At 43.9% G+C, this 16,449-nt stretch overlaps 1 protein-coding gene across 9 annotated transcripts in view; it reads right to left on the minus strand.

Annotated features, from left to right (window-relative positions):
- The window catches only part of FAM184A (family with sequence similarity 184 member A), a 670,286-nt gene that overhangs the window by 588,101 nt on the left and 65,736 nt on the right, over nucleotides 1-16,449 (minus strand). For 5 of the 9 annotated variants that reach the window (XM_069235390.1, XM_069235389.1, XM_069235383.1 and 2 more), the window contains exon 1: nucleotides 9,606-10,207. The exons of 3 other annotated variants lie outside the window; for them this stretch is intronic. In XM_069235390.1, the coding sequence (XP_069091491.1) occupies nucleotides 9,606-9,773 (168 nt within the window). In that variant the 5' untranslated portion in view covers nucleotides 9,774-10,207. Of the gene's footprint in view, nucleotides 1-9,605; nucleotides 10,325-16,449 lie in introns of those variants that run through there. One more of the 9 variants, XM_069235387.1, reaches the window with a different exon arrangement.

The raw sequence follows: 16,449 nt of genomic DNA on the forward strand, positions 1-16,449 counted from the left end.
CTCAAGTCAGATTCTACATTTCCCAAGTGATTTTTGTTTTTATTCATTAGGTACATAAGATCTGAGAAAGCTTTTTTACATAAATATGTGGTGGGGAAAGGAAGTAAAACCATATGGGCCTCTCTTCTCTCCATAACTCTCTGTCACATGTAATTCGTTTGTTTTATAGCACCACTCATACTAGTGTGGGGTGTCGGAGCACTTTACAGGGCACTACAAGATGTAGGATTCACATGTCATCCACACTGGCAAGCATTTTCTAAGAGTGTTTGGTCTGGAGAAGCAAAAACACAGGATTCGGAACATAAAACAGTGGTTAGCGTTGACTTTATTAATAAGAATGAATTTCTATGCAAGCAAACCTTGATTAACAGCATAAGTAAAATGAAAGACTGGGAACAAAAACATACCTAATTTCAGCCATGAGGTTTGCATGCAGCTCTTTGATGACAGTTTATAGCTCAATGTGCTAGATTATGTTTGTAACTTATGAACTGCTCAGTAACAGTAGAATCTCTGTAACAAAAGCAGTAAAACCCACAGGCTGGAAACCGCTGATTTAAATAAGAAAGAGATAGAGTTGTAAACCAGATAGTGCATCTGGGTTTTGGAAGCCACGTTTGTATATCATGTAGGTGGCACCACGCTGGACTACAACAGAACTCTTTCAGAATGTCCATACCAGGGCCTAGGAGTTCATCAACAATTCAATGCTCTCTGTTTTGTTGGACTCTGTGAGAAAATTACTTATGGAATAACACACCACTAGCAATGTCCATTCTTATGGGTTGCTCTTATACACCCCTGGGTAGACTTCTCAGAAAATATACCAAGGTGAGTTGCATGATGCACATTCTTGTGAGCTGTTTCTCTTGCAGCTCCTATACACTACACAGCACATACTATAGTTGAGGCAAGATTGCACTTCTTGAGAGTAACACCCTTCAGCCCTCAGCACTTTCCTAGGTCACATATCCATTGTGGTTTCAACTCTATGATGAAGGGCACTACACAAATGACAGGTACTCATTTGCAAAACTGCATCTATGCTCTAACGTTTATAGGGCATATGTTTAGGGGCAGCTGCATGCTTGCTGTAACAGACATCTAAAGTAGTCTCTGTCATTAATGCCCATCAAAACACTCCTCATACCGATTGTAATATTCACCCATGCACTTATAGCTAATGCCCAAGCATTCTTGAGCTATTGTGCTTCAAAATCTTGCATTGGGAATCTTCATTGTATGTATCTCTTCACTGTACAAATCTGACATGCAAGAAACTCTGAAGCTTTAGGCAAGACTTCTCTCCAATTTACTTAAGGTGCAGGGTCTCAGATGGTGGTTTTATCCACACAACTTGGGGTCATTCGGAAGATGTCACTAGCACTACAGAAACCTAAGGAGCTAATAATATGGCACTCCTCAAAATCCTACTAGATTAGGCACAGATGATCAGAAATATGTAAAGGTATCCGTGCACATTAACATAATAGACACTAAGCAAGACATTGCACTTGACTGGAGTAATACAGCCTCTCCTTACCTTGAAAGCTATAGAGTCACTAGGGCTCCATTGACGGCTGAATGCAGGAGATAAAGAGGGGAAAGGATATGGTAGTTTCTATGTACTATACATAAGACTGCTGCCGATATACATATATCAGTTTCATCTTATCTACTTGGATTCTGCCTGTACCATTTGATGTCAATTGTAGTAGGGAATATTGAATCGCAAATATCAAGGGACATAATATCAAAAGGTAATTTTAACGATTTACTATTCTTAACTCAATAACTACGTACATCGAAGATATGTATAAATAAATAAATGGAAGCTGTCCATAATACATTCTACAAATGAGATTACTGTGGGAAACATAATTGTTTTCTACTCTATACACCTGCCAGAAATTGATTGATTATGGGATTAATAATGACTAAAATGAACTTACTTATAGAAATTAGAATCAGTTGTGTGTCACCTCTGTATTGAGAGGTAGACAGCATGTCCTCAACATTGAATGACGTTGTAAATATGTTGTATGGTAATGTGAAACGAGGTACTAGCCAATTTAGGACACTTTTTGTCAGGCAATAATTTTGAGAAAATGTATATAAACTAAGACAACAGATGTTTTGTTGAATATGATACAAAATATTAAATTATGCGAAGATGGCCAACGAGGGAAAACATGAGGAGCACACTCTTGTAATATCTTATCTCGTTTTTTAAGATTCTATGTTTCTTAAGGGGGAAAAGGTAGTACACGAACACAGCGATCAACCAAAGTTTGTTTAGCAAAAAAGTGTCTGTTTACTGCCAGGAGGTGAATAAAAAAATATTTTCTAAACGTTCGATATTTTGTCTCTTGATATTGTGGTAAGGATATTCTGACCCGTGAGGATTCGGGACTCAGTAGTCCCAGCTTACACCTCAAATGTTGGATCCATATTTTTTAAGTTTATTGTTATAAAAAATAATTATGCACCGGCAGTGCAGAAAAACACGAAAAGAGAACACACTTTGGCACTCATGCGCGACATCAATCATCTACCCATCAGGTGAGGATAGGCACAGCCTCTTCTTGCCATAGCAGTCCCACAGAGTAGTGTGCTGCCCGTCCGCAAATGGGCAATAACACCTCAGCGCGATTATGAAGCACTATATGAACGCAACTACAATACAACACTGCAAAATAGTTGAATTTCAGATAGTGAACTTTGGCTTGAAATGAACCACTTACAAGAAAATATAAAAATATATCGAATGATTAAATTATTCTGAAATTAGGGATGGTCGTATACCGATTTCTGGTCAAAAAGCTTCAATATACTACTTTTCTGTTACATTGACCAAGTCAGGGTCTCTCCACCACGGTTAATACGTGAAAATACTGTATTATAAAGGCTACAGATAAAAACAAAGGGGAACCAAAATGTGTGATATTTAGAATACTCCGGATCATAAGTCAGAAAAGGGGAGTTGAGTATGAATTGGGTAAAAAACGTTAGACTGCACAATTTAAAAGGTTAAAAGCTTAATATAAAACTACCTAGATGCAGAACATGGATTACTCTCACGTATTATACGTCCAAGGTGGGTTTCTCTGTTTTCTGAAAGCAAGCCTTGACTTGAATAAGACACATTCTTGAATCAGAGCATGCCAGTGTAATGTACTGTGTTGACAGCAACAAAACGCTAACTCCTTTTTCCCTTACCTGGCCCACTTAATATATACAAAACTACAGACATCAAAGACTACTATGTCAATTCCCTACATTCCGCACATAACGTTGGATAAGGGGGAAACTTAAAGACAACAGACAGGCTTTGTAATACAAGGTTAGGCCTCAGCGGCTATATTTTAAATGCAACAACCAAGATGTTCACCCGCTGCTTCTCAGTTGTACTTGTTATTTTTGAATTACAGTGTGGCCTGTTAGGGACACACGACTTGAACTGAACGTCCGAGTGAGCACAAATATATAGCAAACTCACAACCATTACTTCTAGGCCGCACGCTGCGTCCTAGCCTCGAACTGCGTGTTCATGGCACAGTGCTCGCTCTCGTGCTCTGTTGTGGAATTTCATCTTCCTCAGGCACCATGTGGCTGAAATCAGGGCACCTATACTGGGAGCCATGGTTACACTATTCACAGCAGAGAGAGCATCTATGCTGTGCTGTCAGAACGCATCACACTCGAGGTTGTCCATAAACCAAACAGCACAGAAGTCAATGCACTGCTAGAAACTGGAAAGTGATATACACGCTCGGCTCGTAACTGCCTCCCTCCAAAGCGAGACTAATGACTCGAACAGTGGAGTTCAATTAAGGGTTTGGCGACAATAACACATATGTATTTCTTTAAAGGGAGATTGGTCTAGCACTACTGAACACCTACAGATGCATTCATGCACAGGGAGCCTAACAACAGAACGAAGCTAAGATAAGCAAGAAAGACTAACAATATTGCATTGTATTCCAGCATTTATATAGCGCTTACTACCCACAGGTGTGATGCTGAAGTGCATGCCCACATGAGTAGCATGCTACACGTGGAGGATGTGTAGTTGGAAGGATGTTGCTGTTGTTTTGATCCTATGTAGGAAGAGTTTCCATGACATGCATGAAGCCCACCAGGTGCTGTTATCGCGTTATGGGATGCAGAGTGTAGCAATATGGTAGACGATGAAGTGTGAGAGACAGACAAACAGTTTTATGGTTTTCTGCAAGCTGGTAAGTTTGAACAGTTCCGCAGGTCCCTTTATGGTAGTTTATGTGATATAGTCTGCTTAGCTGGTTACTGTACTGAGTTGTCCAATCTGAGATTTTGTGGATACATGTGGTCCAGATCTGGCATGGTTGGAGGGAAAGAGAAGTAGAGAAATCTGTTGAGATGGGCATTCTTTTATCATCTTTCCATGAGAACTGTAATGAAAAAGTCAGATCGTATTGAACATCACAAAGGGAGCCTGACCTACCAAGGAATTTAAAGAGTACAAGTTTAAGGCAGCTGGTCACAGGGTGTCATAGTCTAAATAAAGGACACTGTTGCCCCATACCTTGATCTAGTCTGCTACCCTACAGTGTAATCAACACACAGTCCTGCTTCTTGGTAGAGACTATTGGATCTTGCTGAATCTTTTTTTTATAACACTAGACTGTTGAGAAAATAATCCAGATGTGCAAAGTTGTCAAAAAAATAAAATGAGCACTGACAAATGTATGCAACTGAGGTAGAACTACAATAAGGTTTTTATGCCTGTGTTAAAAGAGCAGCATTACACAATGTTGTGAATAGAAAAGCGCTAAAGTGAACCACTTGTGAGCCATTAATAAAAACTAGTTGTTCTGATTATATAAACTTCCTGTGGTCAGTACATTTAGAATAATCTGCAAATCAGAATGAAACCAATTGCATCAGTCTCGTCAGTCAAAAAATGCAGATTCAATTACTTTTCGCTGACAAGTGTTTACCTTACTGCACATAATTCAATGAAACCGTGATACAGAACCTCAGGGGGTCGCAACATAATACTGATGTTGAAACATCAACATATTAATATAACAAGACTACAATATTCCCAAAATACTGCTATATTGGCGATAATAATAGTCAATTTACACTTACTTTGATAATATTCAACATTGTCAATATTATGGTTAAAATATATTCACAGGTCTGTATTTCAGGGGTAGACATTGCCACAAACAAACTGTCACAGAAAGGTCTAATTTACAAACAACTGACTCAAGTAAAGCACATCATTTGTGCACTTCTCCGGTGGACAACATGGGAAAAGCAAAACAAAATAAATGAATACACTAAAGCTGGCCAATGGCTATAAATTGTATATGAGCAACATCAACCAAAATGAAACACACCTTTTAACCGCAGCTAAATCAATACCACGGAGACAAAATTGCAAATGTCAGTCACTCCTGAGGACAGTAACCATATGCAGACCTTGGGCAACACTAAGTAAAATTAACATCAACATCTCCTAGCCATGGGCTTGATCAATACCACAGGGACAACTGTCATCTAAAATACCAAACATCGGTCATTACACCGCAAACAACAATGTGTACGGAGGGGAACACAAACTGACATCAATGTATATTAACACCCAAGTGCTGCTTAACCTAATTCGAATTACAAAACCAGTTCAGACCGTCAATGAGGTAAATACAGCCACGCCAAACAACAGTAGTGAAACAGCCTAAACTATGAAATGTGCTAGAGCAGCCTGGTTTTAGTCCACTGAAACCCAAGACGATGGGTCTAAATTCAGATTGTGAATGCCATCATTTTGAGCTATTAAGGGGTCACATCTCTCAATTTCTCCCTATTTCCCCACCACCAATAATTCTAAATCGCCTCCTTTGATTTGTGTTTGAAGTCCCCTCATTGTCTTAAGCTGTGTTCTTGCAATACAGCAAAGTAGACGTTTAAAAACAGCAGGGCCTAGTCCCTAAAAATAACCCAGCATCTCTGAATGAAAAATTCATGTGTTAGTGCCGCAAGGCATATTTTTCAAAGGTGTCCACCAGAGGCATCAGATGACAAAAAACCTTTGATAAATCATGCCTGTCTCTTTGTGCGCTGATTGATCCATACATCAAATAACATTCATGTCAACATGCGTTTTTATAATGACAGGACAACCTTAGAGACAGGTGGTTTATCAAACTACTCAGCTACGCATCAAAGTCTTTGCTACCAGTGTAAACAGCATATTTGAGAAACTCTTTAATCTACGTGGAAATCTCTCCTCTACCGTTTGACATCATGGCCTAAAGTATAAGAAAATAACATTTATACGTCCCCTCTCCCACATCAAATATAAGTATTTACTCAGTTGTATTTACTAGAAGCGAAGTTGTGGCAGGGTCTTGCTGCAAACTTGCAGATGTATAAAGAAACAACACAAGATAAGAGCTATTTCAAATGTCATTCAGTTGTTGCTTATAACAGCCAATACAAGTATACATAAACCAGGAAATGTGTATTAGATGCTGCACACAACAGTGACCCCAAAGTTTGAGGATGGGTCTAGTTATGACTCATGCATATCTGACTACTAAACTATCTGTTTGATGCTTACAAAGATCGAAGCTGTCCTCAGCCAAATCATGTTTACTCACTCAGATAGTGTTTAATGCCAGCAATTAGCTCATTTGTAAGCACTCTTAGTTTTTCAGACAAGTGACAAAATGAGATGAGGAATTTGCCCATTGCCAGGGAGTGTTCAATTGGTGGTGCTTGATGTAGAAGTATGAACTCTTGGTTCGACATTCAACATGTCAGCATGTGCACTACAATGAAGTAGGATGTGGGCTGCAAGAAGAAAGCAGGAGTACATAATTTGGCATCTTTATGTTCAACCACAATTCCTTATAAATCATAACCTGTAAGCTCTGAAGGGAAAGAAATTCTAATAAGACAAAGGATAGGCACTAGCTTTGTCAACATAGTTTACAATGTGCTCATCTGGGCTCCAGTTGTTTCTCATCTTTGTGCACAGAAAATAAATCAGATGCAATCAAAGTGACAACTTAAGGGCATGTAAAATCTACAGAGAATTGTAAAGGCAATTCAGTGATCAAAAACCAACCAATGAAGAGGAGGCAGAGGAATATGAAATGGATATTTAATGTGACTCTGCTACTAACCTGGTAGGGACAGTAAGCACTTCCGAGTCAAAACCCTGCCAGGAAGACATAAAATAGGTGCTCTCTGCTAATTTCAAGCTGCCAAAGGCCAGAGATCGAACACTTTCAGATAATATTATAATTCCACCTTTGCTGAGCAGGTCGTTATTTGTAAAATGGTCATTTGGGAAATTACTCGAGAGGAAAAGGAAACAATTAAAGGATTCCCTTGTCCCCGGAAAACAATCAATAATCTACTGGCTTACACAGCAACGCTCATCTCTAGGGAGATAATTTTACTAGCAAACAAAGTCTAACATGTCCACCTGAGGCACATCTGCCGGTGCCCACGCATAGGAAGGCTGAATAAATGCCTTTCAAACATGCTAAGTTAAACAGCTGTATCCTTGAGGTACTCACCGGAATTTGCTGTTTAACCACAGCACAGTCTGTATCTGAGACAGAAGAAGCACTGCGCACTGTTACTGTGACCAGCATGCCATCATTGTTACACACTCATTTGTGCTTAAGACTTTTTCCATGGATTATTAAATAGACATGGAAAGATGGTTTAGAGATGCATGCCTCTCTGGATGCTTAACTCAATTTACTAATCAGGGACTCTCCAGGGTCACACCATTAACCTCTTTTCCAGTGGATAGAAATTAGAAACACATTGGAAAGTTTCTCATCTAAAAACCTGTAATAACACAACATACTTAAGAGAAGCCCAACGATAGAGTAATCGAAAAATAATTACTGAGGCCATGTTTACCTCAGATACCTTAGACCGTGTGCACTTGTCGTTTCTTGCAGGCACTGGTCCGAGATGATATACCCTAATTTTACAAGCACATCGAGACGACTTCAAGACAGCCGATATAAAATGTATTGAATGCAGGGATGTGGAAAGGACGAGGTGTGGGCAGCACTATCCCTGCAATATGAAAAGGCATGCAATCAGACTAAGAGCAAAGGAGTGTCGAACCTCTCTGGAGGAGAATACAAAACAGCGGCCCGATCGATGCCTGTCAGGGCTGTAAAATCACTAGTCACCTCCACCCTTGTAGCTTTAACGTCCTGTACTTTGTGATCCTGGCAATTTCTCCATGCAGGTTTATTGCATACATGCAATAACAGGAATCCAAACTACAATCACTCCTGAGTAAGGTCATCCTGGGACAATGTCCTGCATTGCACGTAACATAACATCACTTCCCTCAACCACATACGTGGTGCACAGGGTACACCGCCCTGTGGTTGTTGTACTTCAGGTCTTTAAAACAATGTTTTCTTTTGAGGATAATCACTAGGGTTTATGGGGATCTCTAATCACCAGAGATTTCAATGACCTAAAAGGTTTTGACAACGTTGCAACCATCTGGCATCAATCCTAAGGGCAAATTTAGTCATGGTCACCTTTTGCACTGGCTGCTGTGTTTCTGCGTTTTTACGATGGTAAGATTTGGGAGAGCTCATTCACGGCCAGTTCCATTGCATAAAGGCCACAGGCTGCAAATTACTTGTCATTAGATTTTACATAATTCGCAAGCGAGGTCCTATCTACATACTTGAGCAGGCTGGTTGCTGTCCCGTTAAATAAACTTTTGAGGACCGCAAGACTTTAAAGATCCACATTAGATATTCTACACTTTCTTTTCCAAGGGTCCCTATGGAATTGTGTCTCAGAGAATACTGGACAGAAATTATAGTTTAACTCTTTGAAACGCCCACACACAAACATATTAGAAACTAATACAGTAAAAGAAATGTGCATTCGTATTCTAAAAACATATTCTACAAGGTGATCAAATTGTACAGAACAAGCTTTTGGAAACAAACGCCGTTAGTGAAGTGATATAATTAATATAAGCAAGCGCGTGCACGCGCGAGCATGTGGGCAGCAAAATCCAAACGGCCAAGGAAGGACTCATCATGAACTCTTGACCTAAGGTGCATGGTAAAATCCCCTTCTTATACTGAATGAATCAAATAGCAACAAACAGATGGAAATTCAATGGTGTCTGTGCATTTTCTCCTCTTCGTGAAAACTATAGAAAATGTACAACTCGTGCTATTCTGTTAAATACCACAGTATGCGCGAACATTTCAAACAGTCATATTTCCTTGATTAAGAATGGCAATATGTGCCCCACGTGCCTCTGGTATTCTCATTCCTTCACAGTGTCGCCGATGCCTCTCCTGTCAGCACTGCTTTTGCCTTTAATTGATGGCTGCTACTGCACAGCTGTGCCCCTGACGACCGCCCCCTCCCACCCGGCCTCAGCTGCGCTCTAACCCCCTTGACAGGTACGTCTCTGTTGCCCACAGGTCATATGTCAACATCTTCAGCTGCACTTTGTTACCCCTAGATATATGCCTCTTGGCTACCTTCTTAGTAGCCTCATCACATAGTTGACCCCCTGGTGCCATGCCCTCCTGTACCTTGGTGAGCTGCGCGATCTTTTTGCTCATCTTCAGGTGCAGCTCTGCGCTGTACTCCAGCCCACCCACTGGCTGGTGCTGTGGGGCGGTGGCAGGGGACTGAGGGAACCTGCCGGGCACGCCGCCCCCGCCGGTATAGTAGTGGTGCCAGTTCATTCCCGTCGCCATCTTCAGCCACTGAAGCTGAGGGCACAGCGGGTTTCTGTGCAGGGGGGCGTGGGAAGGGTGGGTGGGGGGTCCGCGGTCAGGGCTTTGCTCCAAAGGGATGGGGGCGATACGGCCGCCGGGACAGCTGCAGAGCGCGTCCCATGCTCCCCCTGAGCTGTGGGAGGGGGTCTGGTGCCGCCCGAACTGCGAGCCGCTGCCCTCTTGCTGCCTCTGCCCCGAGGCTCCGCTGTTGTCTCTGTTGCTTCGGCGGCGGTGCCCGGTTACCAGGGCTCGCAGAGCAACTGTTTACGCGGCACCATGACGTCACTTCCGGTAGCCGAAGCACGCCCCCACCCTCCGCTCCAGTGGGCATGGAGCTGTCCAGACGCACAGGTGCTGCAGCTCAGAAGACCCAGCGCAGCAAACTGTACGCATAAAGGCGATACACCGTACTCGCACACACTCACAAACACACAGACTGCCCCCCTCACACAACCCGTGCATCTGACACGCATTCACAAATAGTGCACTGTACATCCCAACTTTCACTCTCGGTGAACTCACTTCACACTGAAATCTGCTCTCACGTACACTGCCATTATTACCACCTTGCGCGCAAACGCACCGGGCGTGCGGCCCCTTGAATACACCCACAGCCCATTTTTGCTCCTTTTCTGCAATGATTATTCTAATACAGCGCGTGCGAGGTTTGGAACTCTATAACAAATTCATTCAAATCGTACTTATGGCACACGCTCCAGTCCAGCTGCCACGAATATCTATATAATTACGTTTTTTTACCATTTATTCTCAGTATTATGTTCTTGGGAATGGTAAATTAAAAAGCCACTGCGGTGCAGCCTTGCAGAAAATAACTGCCCTGCTTTTTTCCCGCTGGCTCTGCCGCGAAAAGCTGGTGAGAAGCAGGGAACTATTGGTTTCCTTTTATGATATGTGACAAATGCTGCCTGCCATCACCGGGGAAAACAGAAGCTTGCCTTTAAACTTGCGTGCTGCAGTCTTGCGTGTCCCTCCTCACCCTAAAGATTACATTTTCAAAGCTTGCTAAATGGTCCAGAGTATTGCAAGTGGCCGGTACAATTACTGAAGTTTCGCTAACGTAACCACGCTCTGCTTGCAAGACATCCTCGCTGGCTGGCATTCGGCATAACAGTGAACAGACCACAACACTCGTTTTTTCCAGGGGTAAAAGGCCGCTTTAATAGAACAGGTCTGGCAAAACAAATAACCTTGGCAAAAGCCTCACAAAACTACGGAAACCTCACTAATACATTAATTTCCTCCTATCCCCTCCCCCTCCCTCTAAATAACCCATTCAACACTACCCCTTAACCCATCCCACCTTGACCTGACCTACCCCTTACCCATCCCTTCTAAAATTACCCTTGCCTGTGTAAATCCCTGTCCACTCATCTTTATATCGATCCCCTTTCCCACCGTAACTGCTTCTTGACCAAAAACCCCTGCCACACAGGAAAACCTGGTAGGTGTTTTCCTGCCCCACCCCACCCCTTCTATCTATACCAGAGCCTCACTCCCAACAAGTCAGCAATAACCAAACGCAACTCTAACAAATAATGCTCGTTGCCCAAAAAAGATAGATGGACCCCATCTTGTCTGAAAAGGCTTACCTCCGAGCCAATAATGTTAACATGACTTAAAACCGAAAAACCATGCAACTTACAAAAAAATGTAATCTCCCTATTCACTTTCCTACGCTGTTTTTAAATACCCTTAAAGGAATTAACCCCTCTTCAGACCCTCCTAGGTACCAAGCTAGTCCAGACAATGTGTGTTCCCGACCACCTCTCCTTAATCCGTAACAAATCCACCTTCATCGTCTTCAATAAACCAATACCAGAAAGTGCCACTTCTCACCTAAATGAATGATCAGCAAATCAAGGCAAACCCCCTGCCTCAACCTCTGTGAAAGAACATACAATAACTCTCCCCACCTCATCCCACTCTTCCCCACCCAACTAACTTTATCCTTATACCATCCAAACCCAATTGGCGACCAAAATGTCTCGTAGCGGCCTGCTTCTCCGCCCAGCGAACAAGTGAATGCCCGACGATCCAAACGGCACAAACTCCGTCCGGGCCCCCAACGCAACCTATAAAGAAAAAAGGATGTTATTCCAACCAACCCATGAACCCCTTAGGCCCACCAAAAAGGAAAGCCAAAAGCCCCACAGCAGAATACTGAAAAGAAAATTAGAAATTTAATGAATTAATAAAGGAAAGAAAAAGACAGCCTCTAAGCCTCCCGAAAATCCCCCCAAAAACAAACCCCTACTTAAACATCCTAACGTAACGTTGAAAACACTGTGACCTCCATCTACCCAAATCATGAATTACCTGATCACTTCTCCCCATTCTTCTTGCTTCCGTCGCCGCCCCAATCCTAAAAGAATGAGTCCCATAGCATCTTGGATCTAAACCCAACCTCCTCACGCACATTTTCAACACAGCCAAAACCTGAGACGCTGTTAAAGCAGAGCCATCTTGATGTAAAAATACCAACCTTGCAGACTCCGGCAGTGTACCTGCAAAACCCCTCCACAACCCAAACGGTCAGTTTTGCGAACCCTTGCGTCACAAAACCACCTCCTGACCCCTACCCAACTGGTCCACCTTTGATTTACCCTACCAAATAACAATGTCCCCACCACTTACCTGTACATTCAAAAGCAATAAACCCTCTCTCCCCCTCAACCCCAGCAACTCTGAAATGCGAAAAGCCCAGTGAAATAGCCAAGCCATACATAATGATAACAAACGAACTTCCCAGCCTGAAAAACAAACCTCCTCCAAAGATACTTACCATAGAATGAGATCCCTGCCAACTTACCCGCAATCGTAACTGCAGACAAACCTTTCTCGATGAGATGCATGATAATTGATCCGCCTCATCTCTTCTCCTCATAATGACATCACTCCCCCCAACTATTTTCACTGCACCTGCTTCCAAGAATTCCAAACAGGCCTGACAATAACTCTTCCTTGTTGACGGAGCTATAGACAGTTGTACCAGCTCCAAAAGCCTCAATCTCCTATCTCTCACAACTTCCCCGGTACGAAAGTATTCTGCAAATCCGCTCCCGATGCCAGACCACGGAACCTCTGCCACTGAAAACGAGATAGGGCGTCAGCAATATTATTATTAATGCCTGGAATATATTTTGCCTTAAACATAACATTGAATTTCAAACAATGTAACAAGAAAATTCGCAGTAACCTCAACACTCTCTCATCCTTCGCTTTCTGCGAATTAACCAATGCCACAACCGTCTGATTGTCCACATTAAACACCACATTCCGATTAGCCAGATGAGAGCCCCAAACAACCAGAGCCACCACCAATGGAAAAAACTCCAGAAAAGCAATACTATGCTTTGCATCCTTCCAACTGACTGGCCAAGTTTCCGCCACCCAATGTCCATCCCAAAACAGCCCAAAACTATTCGCTCCAGACGCATCCGAAAATATCTCAACCTGCCAAAATCAATCAGAATCCTCCACCAGCATAGACACCCCACTGAACTCCTGCAAAAAACAAATCCACATTTTCAAATCTTCTCTGAGTTGAGCCTTGACCCGAATATGATGATGCGGCAAAAACGCTCCCCTCATCGAAAAACCAAGCCTCCTACAAAAAGCTCTACCAACTCTCACCACTCTACAGGCAAAATTCAAATGGCCCAATAAAGCCTGAGCTTGCCGCAACTCCAACTTATGTTTCTTGACAGTCTCCTCCAACAACACAATCAACTGCTGCACCTTTATTGAGGTAACCTCACCTCCATCCTCTCTGAATCGAGTTCAATGCCCAGAAAACTAATACAAGTCGATGGGCCTTCTGTCTTCTACCTCGAGAGTGGAACACCAAAGTCCGACATCAATTTCTCAAACTCCAACAACGACCCGCCACATGAACCAGACCCCGCCCTTCCAACAAAAAAGAAATCGTCCAAATAATGAGTGACCAACCTCTCTCCCTTCTGTGACTGGAAACACCACTGCAAAAAAGTGCTAAACATTTCAAACAATGAACAAGAAACCGAACAACCCATTGGCAGGATCCGATCAAGATATATTGTGCCCCCAAATTGGATGCCCAACAAAGAAAAATCCTCTGGATGCACAGGCAATAATCGAAACGCCGCGAGAATGTCTGATTTTGCCACCTCCGCACCCCGCCCACATCTTCTCACCAAAGCATCAGCTTCATCCACCGACGCATAGTGCACCGCAGTGTCCTCAACCGCAATGAAATCATTAACCGAACCACCCGCCGGCCATGACAAATGATGAATCAATCTAAATTCGCCTGCCTGTTTCTTAGGGACAACTCCGAGGGGTGAAATCGTCAAATTAGGCAAAGGCCACTCAAAAAAGGGCCAACAATTCTCCCCAAGCCCAACTCCTTCTTCAATTTTGCCTCAATCACCTCCGGGTAACTTCTCGCAGATTTCAAGTTATTGGCCCACCTGCGCACCCGAGGGCCCTGATAACATAAACAAAAACCTACCTTAAAACCATACAGCAACACTTTTGCCTCCTCAACCCGAGGATAAAACTGTAGCCAATATGAAAGGGCCTCCCAATTAATAGGTGTAGGGCCCTTTTCAAACAACATGCTGCATCTGACCCCTACCCCTCTCACCACCTCTGAACTGCTGTCCTTGCCAACCCCACTGCATGCCTCCGAAACACTGATACGCTGGGTGCCTGCCACCGCAATAGGAGCAATCATGTCGAAATCTGCAAGGCTGCCTGTTACAGAAACCACTGTTGAATGCCCAGCAAGACCCATTCCCCTGCAACTGGCTGCGCTGTCCAAACCCCACCCCAAACTGGGTGGGACGCCCCTGAAAGGGCTTATATAGCACTGGCAAACCACTGGCTGTATGCGTGGTAGGAGCATACCTAGCCGTCCTTAACCACCGCATCCACAGCTCATTGTCAATTTCGCCCCATACCTTGGACGGCCCCATAGCCTTCCGTGCACGAAATTCCTCGTCGTAACGAAACCAACCAAATCCACCATAGTCCATTTGTGCCCGACGCACATCCATGTATTTAAACAAAGCCACACAAGAATCCATATGACGCTCGCAATAAACACTCGCATAGATCAGAAAGGCTGACGTCCAATTTTCAATATTGGTAGGCACCCTAGGCCTCCTAGCTAACTCCCACTCTTCCTCTTTCGACCCCTCTTTTGCCTGAACTTCTCTATGCAATAATTTAAATACATCTACAAATTCCCCTTTCCAGATCCTCTCCTTTAGACTCTGAGTGAGATGCGCCCCCAAAGGCATCGCCACTCCCATATAAGGTAACTTTTTACCTTTAACCGTACCTCCTGAGTTTACAACCCCAACGCTTTTTACAGCATCTGGTAAAACACTCAAATCATCCTCCTTCTGAACACCATCAACAGCCATTTCCACAACCTCCGACTTACCTGCACCAATATCAGCAACCAAATCCACTTGCATTGATACATCAACTCCACCCCTTGATATGAGCCCCCCACTGGCACCCCTGATGTTCATACCAATCCCCATCCCAACCTCACCTCTTGGTAGATTCCCAGCTATTTCCTGGTGATGATTTCCAGAGCGATCGCCCCGGACCACCTCTGAAACCGTTGGTGTCACTTCCTTGACCACAGAAGTAGATGCAGGAAGAGTTCGTTCTTCAACCTCCTCTTCAAAATCCAGCCATTCTTCATCTTGATTTTCACACCTTCCCCTAGCGCCCCGGCTAGTGGAAGGCAGTTCTTCTGAAAATGAGCCCGCACCGTGACCCAGTAAAACAGGCATCACTGCCTCCCTCGCTGTCGGGTAAACCGCTCCGGATTTCACCATCCCTTCCTTCCGGTGTACTAAAGGTGCCCTGACCTTTACCGGCAAACTCTGACCACCGGAAGGCCGCCCAGCCTCCCGATGCACCGTCACCTCACTCAGTCCGCCCGGAAATCGAGGAGCGTCACACCCAGCACCATCATCCTCAACACTTGGTTGCCACACATCCTGTAATACTCGAAACATACCCTTATAACCACCTCCACTTGTCTGGCCCCAAACCCTACCTCTTAATATGACACCATCCTGATCCACAAACTCCACATGCTCACCCAACTTCAAAACCGATTGGGAACCAAGACCCCCATCCATAAATTCCCTACACAAACCCCCATCTAAACTTTGTTTACGTAACCCACCCTTCCCAACCCCCCCATCAAACTGACCAACAGACTGTAAATCCACATCAACCTCACCTAAACTGAAGCCATCACAGCTCTCCCGCTCCTCATCAGAAATAACTATAATGTCCTCGTAAATATCCTAGCGCGCTGCTATTTCCTTTTCTTCTACCAACGGTCCTTCCTCTAATGAAGCCGGCAAAGGATTAATCCTCCCGGCGGGCGCCGCCATTTTGAGGGTGCCTCCCAACCCTCCTTCCTCTAAAATGGCTGCCCGAGGCTCCACAATGCTTTTGCGTGGCAGTTGGGCTTGTTTAAATGCCCGTCTGCCACGCGCCGCACCCAAAGCGCGCACTCCTGCCAGCTGCGCCCCCTGCCTTTCGACGCCCGCCTCCGCACTCAAACGGACCGCCCCTCTCCCACCTGCAGCCACTCTCTGCGCTAAAGAGCCGCTGGAATGCC

This window comes from Pleurodeles waltl, chromosome 5 (genome assembly GCF_031143425.1).
Source record: "Pleurodeles waltl isolate 20211129_DDA chromosome 5, aPleWal1.hap1.20221129, whole genome shotgun sequence".
NCBI classification, from domain to species: domain Eukaryota; kingdom Metazoa; phylum Chordata; class Amphibia; order Caudata; family Salamandridae; genus Pleurodeles; species Pleurodeles waltl.